Source organism: Cupressus sempervirens, chromosome 5, assembly GCF_028749045.1.
Source record: "Cupressus sempervirens isolate cs-2001-9-10 chromosome 5, ASM2874904v1, whole genome shotgun sequence".
Taxonomy (NCBI): domain Eukaryota; kingdom Viridiplantae; phylum Streptophyta; class Pinopsida; order Cupressales; family Cupressaceae; genus Cupressus; species Cupressus sempervirens.
The window spans coordinates 440139560-440151819 of NC_143122.1; the positions used below are offsets into that span (position 1 = coordinate 440139560).

At 35.7% G+C, this 12260-nt stretch overlaps 1 protein-coding gene across 1 annotated transcript in view; it reads left to right on the forward strand.

Annotated features, from left to right (window-relative positions):
* LOC149556671 (uncharacterized) overlaps positions 1-12260 on the forward strand; it is a 191409-nt gene that overhangs the window by 43221 nt on the left and 135928 nt on the right. The window contains exon 2 of the mRNA XM_089831091.1: positions 5991-6056. Coding sequence (XP_089687217.1) covers positions 5991-6056 — 66 coding nt within the window. The remainder of the gene's footprint in view (positions 1-5990; positions 6057-12260) is intronic.

Below are 12260 nucleotides of genomic sequence, written 5' to 3' on the forward strand. Positions count from 1 at the left end.
AGCTTCGTAGTCAGCTATATTTCATGCTTTATGACAGCTCCTAAGGTTGATCATTGGATGGCAGCAAAGCGTGTGCTTCATTATGTGAAGGGCACTTCAGATTATGGACTTCTGTACTCTTGAAGTTCTAATCCTAAACTCAGTGGGTTCACAGATTCAGATTGGGCAGGCTCTGTTGATGATAAAAAGTAAACATTTGGATATGTGTTCAGTTTGGGATCCGATGCAGCCACATGGACCAGTAAGAAGCAACAGGCAGTTTCTTTCTCTTCTACAGAGGTTGAATACAGAGGGACTGTTAAGGTAAGATGTGAAGTTGTTTGGCTTCGTCGGATGCTTGGGGATATGTAGATATCTCCAGTAGGACTGACTACTCTGTTTGTTGATAATGAAGGCGTTATCAAATTAGCATGAAATCTAGTCTTCCATGAACAAACCAAGCATGTGGATGTTCACTGTCATTACATACGCCAGTTGGTTGAAGACGAGACTATAGATTTGTAGTATGTTCCTAAAACAGATCAGATGTAGACATTCTTACCAAGCCTCTTGGTCTTGATAAGTTTATCAAATTCAGAGGACAGCTTAGTGTGTTAGATTAACCATTAAGGGAGGGTATTACAATAATAGATAAGTCGTCTATCATTAGTTAATGGTTATCTGTTGTAAATATCTAGTTAGCTGTAGTTTGCTTTCGTTTTTTGCTTTCTCTAGAATCGAATGTTTCTATTCTTTATGGTCGTTTCCTAAGGAAACATGGTCTCATTCTTTTGTATAAATTGACTGTTTGTTCCCTATTAATAACAAGCAAGTATTTACCAATTACTTCCGTAATAATATGTTATATCCTAGAAGGATATGAGTTATTTGATTTTCAGCACTCGAAGACAACAATTTAATATAGTCTATCATATAACAAGAAATCACAGTGTTATGGTCTCTATCATGACAAGTATCATTATCTTTGGCACTCTGGGACAACAACTTAATGAAGTTTGTCATGGTAACAGGTCTACCATTTATAAGATCGTCATCTTACAATTGTTACCTTCTGTTATATATGTCAATGAAAGATCATCACCTTTTATTACATATCATATGTGAAATAGTAACCACCATGAACCAAGTCAGAGGGTGGTACAAATGCTTTCGGCTCAATTCTCTCTCATAGAGAAGAATGCATTATAAGGAACTTCACTTAGAACTTTTCCTCATAAAGAAGATATCATTCACAAAGGATTGCACCTCAAAATTCTCCCTCTGAACAATGATCCTGGGAAGTAGTTACTCCCTTAGAGGCTCTCTTCCCCCAAGGATTCTTGTTAGACTTACTCTGAATCTGATATTAATCTTCCGATTTTCTAGTGATAAGTTAATACTTCTTCATGCTGCACTCAAGAGTAGGCCTATCAAGATCACGCAGTCACATACATGTATTTCTAGACTCCCTCTGAGTATCAATCTTCTAAGCTCCTACATTGCCTTCGAAGAAGTGTCATACTCCCTCTTAATGTAGAAGGATACTCATAATCTCAATCATCAAAGATCTTTGCTTCAAGAGCCTCACTTTAAACAACCTGATCACAACTTCTTTAAGGGTCTGTTTGGTTCGTGGAAGATAATAGGAATTTTCTTTTTCAAAATCCGGATTTGAAATTTTTTGCGTTTGTGTCAAAATTGGAAAAATGGAATTAGCATACACGACTTCTAATTTTGTCTCAAAACCAAGTTTTCCGACTTCCTACTAGCAGGTAGGAATTGAAAATCAAACCCTGGTTATGTTTTTTGAGGAGTGCAAAAACAATGTATTAGACTACTTTTTGGAGTCTGCCTTCAGGCTTCAACTCCAAGCTTATGCATAAAAATGTGTCTTCATACACATCTTCCAAGTGAAACCAACGGTTCAAGTAAAATCCCAAAATGGGAATGAATATTTACAAAACCTTGATTTGGGTAAACCAGGGTTTGTAGAAATCTCGGATTTTACAATTCCACAAACCAAATGGACGAGCTATTGTTATAAGATTGAGTTTGCACAATTTGGGTAGCATGTATACCAGCATTCTTTTCCTGCAAAAACATCCTCAGACATAAAGGAAAAGATCAAGGCAAATAGCTCTTCTAGTATGTATAGAACTACAAATATAAGAGATACTACAAAGAGTAGATAAATGTAATACTCAAGGATAAAAATACGTATGTGCCCATGAGGGTCATGGAACATCTCCTTTCTAAAGATGGTTTGAGTGGGAATGAAACATTGGTTATTATTCCTCCCACAATGTAAAATTCCCATTCTTAGATCATTGAAGTGGAATGTTAAATTGCGATAGTCTTCAACTCATAATTAAAATTCCCAGGGAATGTTAGGCCACGATAGTCTTCAACTCACAGTTATTCTTCAGGCATCAATCTTCAAGTTACTTTCTTCATTTGAAGATTTGATCTGAATATCCATTGTCTTTTGTCGAGAAGTTTATACATTGATTATTTTCTCTCTAGTCGAACATGATTATCACTTGTGGTTTGGCTATCAACCTCTGTTCAGAGTTCCTCCATAATATTTGTCTTCATACTTGCTAAGGACTTAATAAGTTTATGCTCAATGAAATGATTTTATATGCTAGTGGAGAAAGAATGACTTTAGTACAAAGAATGCTCTTCATAGTCCAAGGTCATGTCCACAGCACAAATGAATATCTTTCACCAATTATATGCTCCAAATATCATTGAAATTTGTAGATATAATTTAGAAAAACCTCTGTAAAATGAACTGACTGATATAGTCTATTAGCCATGGATATATTTGGCTTAGATACATTATTGCACTTATGCCATTCATCGCTGCTTCTTTATAACTTGTATTTGTCATTCATATTCCAAGTTCGCATTGTGACTCTAACATAAAACAATAAATGTCCCCCCTGTTCAGTGCTTCCTCCTGATGATCTGTTGCTGGATGAAAGAATGTAGTCCTTAGATACTTTTGTCACTGAGTGTCATCCAAACTTATATTTACAGGTTCATGAAGAATTAATAACCCAAATATACGGTGCAATTATATTTCATTTCTATTGGAAACCATAGTCTTTATTGAATTATAAATTTATTTCTGCCTCAAAACTTTCTTATGTTTGGAAATTAACATTATCTCTGCAAAAATAATTTGTATTATTTGACTTTGTTGTTCATTATGAAAGGTAGTCTCCAGTAGTGGAAATTTGAACTTTTGAGAATTTGATTAGACTTTGCCATGGGATGAGCTCTAGGTGCGAGACACAAATGTCTTAGCCAACGTAGGCTGTTGGATGAGGCAGATCTGATGAAACTCGTCATGTTTTGACTGCTGCAATCAGATCGGCTATCTATAATCACTTGAAAGCGTTCACCGTGGTAAATGTAGATTGTGGAACAATTTCTGTCGACAATTAGTTTGAAACAATTATTTGATCCTGACTGCAGGTACCATGAGAGATGCATCCATTTATTCAAAATCATCGCACCAATAGTTTGAGGCCCATTTCTCTAAACCTATCCACGGTATGCCAGTATCTGTTCTCCAAATCACCCAGCAACAAGAACGAAACTAAACTCTGGTCTTTGATACTCTGTTAAAACGAATTTTGGAGACTTCTCTGCCTATAGATGAAATCTGGAAACACAATCTTTACTATCTTTATTGGCTTAGATCCCATATTAATATGTCCTTATATGCCATCAACATCACTTGAGTATCTATCTTGATTTTAACGTCTATCGTCATATTTGACTCAGTAATATGTCTCATGCGACCATTTGAAGACTCGATAGTTTGTTTTATTTGTTACCTTTGTTATCCAAATAATTACCTATTCTAGTTTCCAACTTGGAACTGCAGAACAGATCAAACAATCGCTTCCTATTATACCGATTGCATCCCTTGATAGACTTTTATTTATTTATTATTATTATTTTTAATCACTCAGTCCTGGCTGCTTGTTTGTACTCCTAAAATTAAGTAGTCTTGCAAGACAACAACAATTCTTCTAGACAGGTATTTGAATCGCAGCGTCCATGACCACCAATATCATTTGATAGTATGAACTTCCCATATTTTGTGCAAAAGAAAACTCAACTAGTGAATTTCCATAGGCTCAGGCCCACGATTATTATCTCTACCATCATTAATTTCCAATCGTAACATTGGTAGTGTCCATTAAGTTTGGTCATCCACTGCGATATTTGCAGATGATTCAAGTCGAGAAGATGCTCATGTATCTCACACAACTCTCAGCTTAGATCCTTCAAATGCCCATTGTAGATGCAATATAAATTATCAACATATAAGGATGAATCACTGAACATAGATAGCTCATGAATAATTATCACATATCCAGAATGAAGAGTCGGAGTATTTGGGTCACAATATCAACAAGAAAGTAATTTTGATAATGCTTCCTTGATAATTGATTATGGCAATTATTGATATTCTCATGAGATTATGGATGCACAGGCTCTTGCTGTTGATAATAGTCTGATATCTTTGTTTAGTTAAATCTGTTCTGCCAAACTTTAGAATATGAGGCTCCACAATACTACAAATATTTTTTATTTTGATAATAGATTCCCTTTGGTTCTGTTAATGTGATCTTTAAGGGCCAAAGTAAATTTCACTATGGCAGCCAGAAAGAAACAACAAGTGCTTACAACCAAGAAACAGACAGATTCAATCTTGTGACCTCTCCTCCATAATACAGTCGTCACCCATATGTGGAAGGAGCCTTCTGTAAATAATTATGCGGTTACTCTGGTTTGGAAAAGTTTGTTGAATGTCAAATGCTCTAATATACTTCTCGTGAAGGCATTCTATTATATCTATGCCAATAATTTATAGCAGGGTTTCCTCTCCAACTCTTTGTTAAGTTTAGACTTTGGTATTCTAAGTATTCCCAACAAATTGCTCTGATACCATGTTGAGTAACATGGATCGTTTTCTGCAAATGTACTAACATTGCCAATGTAATTGATATGTTCCAAATGCAGATTTGAAGACTCATAAATATGAGAGGAGACATGTCTCTATAGTTAATCATCCTTAGGTACTATATTAATAATATAAATAACTATAGATATAGATATAGATATAGATATATAGATAGTTATTTATCTAATGATGATTTACCATCAATAATGTATCTCATGATTGAATCAATCCTACTACAACCACAAACTTAACACTTTTGCCTTTTGAGATTTGCGGCAGACATTGGGAGACTTTGGCATGAAGTCTCCGCCTGATTTGAAGTCTCTTGGTATGTGCAAGAATTGAGAGACGCATCTCCAGGGGGGGGAGGGGGGGAGGAGGGTGGGGAGTCGTAGTCTCCCAGTGACTATGTAAACTAGATTTGAAATTCTGAAAGGTGCTATTTGGAAAAATGACTGAATGTTTAAGTATTTTGTCTGATCATTGAAATAGTTTTGTTAATCATGATACCCTCCCTAGAGGGGCAAGGTCTATCAGGGTGGTGTGTATCATCTTCCTATGATATGAAATATTTGAAAAAATTCAAAACAAGTCCTTAAAAAAGTATTAAATAATGTTTGACTTATAGGCTTGCACTCAAAGAAGTTTGGAACATGACTCTTTTTGGGACAGCCTTTTTCATAGTAGATGTGACGTTCTAAACATTCATTAGAGCAAACTCTTATGATCATCAATTAAAAAATGTAGACGTTGTTGAGATAATTAGCTAAGTATATAATATTTCTTTCCACCAAAATTGCCATAGCTGTTTTAAAATTATGCAAGTATCAAAAATTGTTTTTCTTTGGAGATTTCCAAGTTCCTTGATATTATATTTTTTATTAGCTTTGCTGGCAGAGACATTGCAATCTTGTATATTGCAATCATATTCTTCTTCCTTTATGTTTGTGTTGTTTTTGGTTTTGATATTTAATCCGAGAACATTTTGTTTGACACTATTGTGTGGTCTGTCGTGAATGTATTGCAGACAACTCTTCTCAATCATATTCTAACGTCTGACCATGGAAAGCGGATTGCAGTCATAGAAAATGAGGTATTCGAAGCTATATTCTTATTTTGTTCCTACTGCATTTATCATATATTTATTACTTTTGAGTTGCTCTGGCATTGTAGAAGTTCTATAGTGTCCATGTAACCATTTATAGTTTACTGCTCAGAAATATGTGGTTCTGAAGTGTTTGTATTTTTCTTTTCATTAAATTTTTTTGTACAAAACATGAAAATATTGTGGTTGTCCTATCTAATGGTAAAGGGAAGAGGGTCTTTTGTGACACATTATATGGAGAATTGTAACAAGTGCTTACTTATTGTAATTTTGTTATCAGTTTTCCATGTTTAGTGTGTTCTTATAAAACACAAGAGAGGAGAAGGATTGGGTGGATATTCAAATCATTATTCCATATCTAAGCCATGCTCAAATAAATGAATTTTGACATTCACTTTAATTTGTAGGTCGAGGATCATGATCTGACTTAAATGCCTATTGAGGGGAAAGCAGTTAGAACATGCTTTTAATTGGTTATTGTTTCTGGTATGTGGGGATGCAGGGACAGGTTTCTGGGGACGACAAGTTTTTTTCCAAAATTTTCAAGATGACAAGAGAGATGGCTACACATACATACACATGCATCCACACACACATAAATAAATACACACACACACACACACACACACACACACACACACATACATACATACACACACACACATACATAGTAATTTATTCTTAAGATTTACCAAAACTTCATATTTAAAGCTTAGTTAAGCAGATACTGAAGCCTACTTTTTGCCAGTGTTTTTCTACATTTCTGTGATTGGACAAGGTGATAGTTTTCGGGAATAGAAAATCTTGGCCAAGACAAGGGGAGAAGTAGGAGTACTTAGTAAAATTTATTTTTTGACATCTTAATGTAAATTATGAAAGTTAAATATAATTGAATACGTACAAATTAAAACTTTATGTTACTTCCAAGAGAGCATAGTTCTTTAGATATTAACATGAACAAATGATCTATTTATAAATTAAAGCTACAACAAAGTTGGTGTATCAATACAAATATCAAGATTTCAAAAGGTTTTAACTTTTAAATGAGAAATGTGAAAGTTTGAACTTGGAAATTTCGTTTCATAGATGGCCCCAAAATGAAATACAAACCAATGCAAAAACAGAAAGGCTTCTATTTATAAATTAAAGCTACAACAAAGTTGGTGTATCAATACAAATATCAAGATTTCAAAAGGTTTTAACTTTTAAATGAGAAATGTGAAAGTTTGAACTTGGAAATTTCGTTTCATAGATGGCCCCAAAATGAAATACAAACCAATGCAAAAACAGAAAGGCTACAATTCATACTTGAATGATATTTTTATGCAACAAAAGAACAAGACTTAATCAATTGAAAGGAATTTAAACGTAAATAATCAAATTTCAAACTTGAACAACGACACAGCGTACTAAGAATTGCATGGGTCCTAAGAATGGATCTGAGGTTTTATTCTCGGATGTTGAAAAAATAAAAGAAGGCAAGGGACCTTGTGGTGAGGTCATTGGGGTGGAGGCATTTTGACGCTATTTGTTGGGCTGGCCCTTTTTCAGGATATAACATAAATCTAAGGGGAATATGTCCTTGAGGAAAACTACTGTTTATGGACTCTTAGTGGGAGTAGTCTACCATCAAAACTTTGATATCGTCCTTCTAAAGTGATTTAATAAGTAGGCACGTTACACTTTCTAATTTTTGTGAGATTGATACTTTTCGACTACGAAAACTAACTCAAATTCTTTTTTGTTCGATACCTTGACAGAATTGCAATGGTTCTTTAGCCTTTGCAGCTGCTAGAGGCATTTTGTCAAGGGTCTGTCCCAATTAGCTGCACCCTTTACTGACCTAACAAAGAAAGGTGATTTTGTGTGGACTAAGGGTGCACAATGTGCATTCAACAAACTAAAGACGGTAATGAACTCATGTCTTGTGTTAGCAATTCTAGATTGCACCCTTTCTTTAACATTGAAATGCCATGCATTAGGAGAAAGTGTTGGAGCTATGCTCACGCAAAACAAACACTCAATTTGTTTTTGAGTTATAAACTCATAGAGGTGGAATGGCTGTTTTGCATCTATTATAAAGAAATGCTGGCTATCATGCACACATTGGTCAATTCAGCTATACTTGGTGGGTGGTTACTTTGTGGTTAAAACTGATCACATTTGAGGTATTTCCTCAATTAAAAGGATCTAAATAAGAAGCAACATAAGTCAGTCAGTGAACTCCAATCCTATGACTTCGATATTGATTATGTTAAAGGGAATAAGAATGTTGTTGCTGAGGCATTGTCTAGAAGGTTCAATTTCTGTTCCATGTCCCATATCTCTGCAGATTACAAGATTGTAATCATAGCAAAGTATGTCATAAACGTGTTTTCTATTAATGTGTTGTAAGATAAGTTGTTGGACAGTAGGTACAGAATTTTCAATGAACTCATTATCTGCAAGAGAAGACTCTACTTGGTGCTGGAATCAAGGATGGATGGAAGATTATGGGGGTAGTTCGTGTCAATGTTTTTGCCCAGAAATAATGATAACAATTAAGAAGAATTAAATAAGTACAAAAGACACAGGACATTTATCTTGGAAAAATCCTTCAGCTTTATTGCTGTTTTTCCCTTCAAGCTGAAGGGTCTTCCCAGGATAAATGTCTTGCGTCCTTTGTACCTATTTAGTTCTTCTTTATTGCTATTTATCATTATTTCTGGGCAAAAACATTAAGAGTCCATGCCTTCCATTTGTCCCCTTCTCCACTGTTGTCTTTGTCAGACTTTTAGACTTGCTCTTATTGGCATGTCCATTGCTTGACCCCAATTCCCTTGACTTGTAGTATGTCTTTGTCAAATGGCCAGCCTCTAATCACTATATCTTCGCCTGTGTTTCCGTTGCCCTCCTAACATCCCAACCTGTGTTGTATAGTTTCTAGCTGTTTATTTTTGGAACCATAGTTTTCAAATCAAAATGTTTCTCACCCATGATCACTGTTAAAATTTGAAGTTGTGGGTGTGCTTGGTGACCAACGTGTTTTGTTTCTGGGGGTTATAAATGAGAGAATTTTTCCATTTGGGATAATGATTTACAGTTGAGAAAATTCCTTTCAGAATCTGTTGGAGCACTTGTGTTCAAGTGTGGGAAAGCTAGGCTGAAAACCTTAATGATTTGAAGGGCAATCACACACAGAGTTCACATATGAGCTTCATTGGATAGACTCCAGACACATAGTATTGATCGGGTTCACCATTGCTGTCGGTATTAGTTGCTATCGTAGTTACTGCTATTGCGGAGCCACTTTAATGTAATAAAATAACTATTTTAATAACACAGAAATCAGAATTTATGACTGTTATTTTCTGTTTAAAATGTATGATATAATTGATGCATAAACAGTACTTTTAATCTGACTTGCTATTGTTGTTATCCAAATAATAAGTGTTTGTGGAAGTTTGAGGATTGTATTTGTATTATTATTTTGGCTCAGGACATTACATAGACAGGATGCATTTAATTGTGTAAGGATTCTAGAGAATTCCTAGCCTCCTAGATACACACACAATGGCTATAGCCAAATCAGCTGAAGCTATGCAGAGAAGAGAAACTTGATCTGCAACCTCTGATTGGTTGTTAGTATGATGTCAGTTCATACAACTGACACTAGTACCTTAACAGGCACTTGGTCCGGGGCAGTGATGCCCTTAACATTCAATGGACTTTCTTTTACATTTGTTCAAGGGGAGTCTACCTTGAGAACATTTCTTCTATTCTTTGTGTACCTGCATCAATAGCCTCTCGTACTTCTTTTTGCAGTTTTTGATCTGTCATTCTTCTGCTTCTCTTTTTGTTTACCAAACTTAATGAAAAATGTGAGATGCTTGTTTGTCTCATATGATATTGGGTTTCTCTTTCTGCTTCTATTATAGTATCTTTCAATTATTTAGCCTGATCAGACTTAATTGCTGGTTTGCCCCTAGTTTTTGCGTTTGGATCTACTGCGTGTTCTGCTCCCTTATTGTATCTAATTCTGTGGAGCTTTGACTCGATATGTCAACTTCTGGTCTCATGTTACCCAAGGAGGGGTGAAGGGTTAGGGATTCCTTTCTCTGTGGTGGATATCAGTGCTTTTATGTTCCTGATATTTGTTCCACTTTGTCCATTTCACAGGGTATTTTATGATGAAAAACCATAGTTGATTCTTTCTTTGGGGCACTTTTTTTCCCAATTCAATGAAATGGAGATGAATTTTGGGATTTGATTTGACAGATTTATATGACTTTGACCATGGTGTAGGCTTTCCATCTGTTACTCCAGGTTGTTGTCTACTTCCATTGGTTTTCCCACACTTGTTCCGATGGTTGACAGGGTATATATTTCGTGCATTCTAATGGAAGCTATCTCATTCAAATTGGCATAAGGTTACTTTCTTGCTTGGGGCATCTAAATTGATGCCTGTAGGCTGTGGTGTTTGATGGTGAGAGTAAAGTTTAGTTAAACTTAGCTAGGAAATTTGACTATGGTGGGTGGTGAACTTTGTTATGCTTCCATTGTTTTGACTCCTGAAGTTCCACATTATGGGTTTTCCATGGGTTACCACGTAGTGTTTGAATAGTGGAGTGTAGGGGCTCCTTACGTGGACTGCGGTTCACAAATGACTGAGATTGTACATGGGAAGGGATTTTCTTAATAAGTGAAAACTTTATATCAATAAGTCAGGGTAAAATACTTAACAATGACAGATTGAGCCTTATGCCTACATGTCCATCTATGAGTGTTGAGTTGAAGTAGATGGGTATTTGTTTGTCTGTGGGCGTTGACACGAGATGCATTTGGATGTCAGTCTGTTGGATGACTTTGATTTGAGACTTGATGCTATTTGAGTTGTTGAGAGCCAAGAAATGATTAAATGGTTTTCTTATTGGAGGAGTCCAAAGTTCTATGACTTAAACTGGCCTATGACTTGGCAAGGTCGACTCAACCCATGACTCGGCTACGACTCGACAAAATGGAAAAATTGAGTTTTTCCACGATTTATAACTTGTTTCATGCACCCATTATTGAATGAAGCTTAAAAACACTAAAACACCGTCAACTAGAAACTAATTTTATCTCATACATAAACATACATCCATCATGTAAGTACAAATGTAAATTGTATGTGAAGGAAATAGAAAACATAGATATGTAGAATTATAAATATCGTCAAATGTATATAAAATCAATGGAATTTGTGACATTAAATGTTCCCAAACATGTGTAAACTGTAAACAAAACCAAGTCTTTGGCTCAGGTGTTGTAGCCTTAGAGTACTCTATTTGCCTCCTACAAATGCGGCTGAGGTAGGTCCTAGATGATTGACAAGCCATGCGCTGCGTGTGAGGTGCCACTCTAGTCAACATTAGCCGTAGTGCAATTGATCATGGTTTATCCTCTTCCTCTTCTATAGTCACAACCTCAGCCTCTCTATCTACCTGGTCAACCCACTCATGGTCCTCAATAAAGACAGGATTGATAGACTCAGTGAGCCAATCATACTCTAGATTGATCTCTGCTAGAGTGATTGGAGAGGAGTTAGTACCCAAGATTTGTCTTGTCCTAACACAAAGATGGTTATGAACAAACATAAGATCATTCAACATCTCCACGAACAATCTATTATGCCTCTTCGAGTGGGTGTACTCAAAGGACTCAAAATATGATTGGCAAGTTTTTGAAGGTTTGGGGTGTACGCCCAAACATATACCACCGTCTATTTGAAATAAGGAAAAGAAAAAAATATAGTTTCATTTCGAACTTCAAGGATAGATTATAAAATCAAAATGCATAAGCTGTAAACTTAAGATTCTTAACATATATTTCTACTTGCCTGCAATTTTGTCTATGCGTCCTTGCACATATTGCTTATGAAAATCACCCCTTGTTCATTATTATATTATCTATCTCTTGCATTGCTAGTCATCTTTTGCATCACTGTGTATAGGCCACTAAGAATCTCCTCATCCACCTTGAAGTTATCAAGGAAACAAAATGATGGATTGAGGAAATAAGTTGTTCATGGATGGCCTTGTGAAGCTGGTTTTTCATATCCCATCAATGATCAATGATCTCCCAAATGGAGCCATACATATCCTCAACTCTTGCATACTTGGATCTAATGGCCCTCTTGGCCCCTATCCATGCCCTCATATATCTAGCCCATAG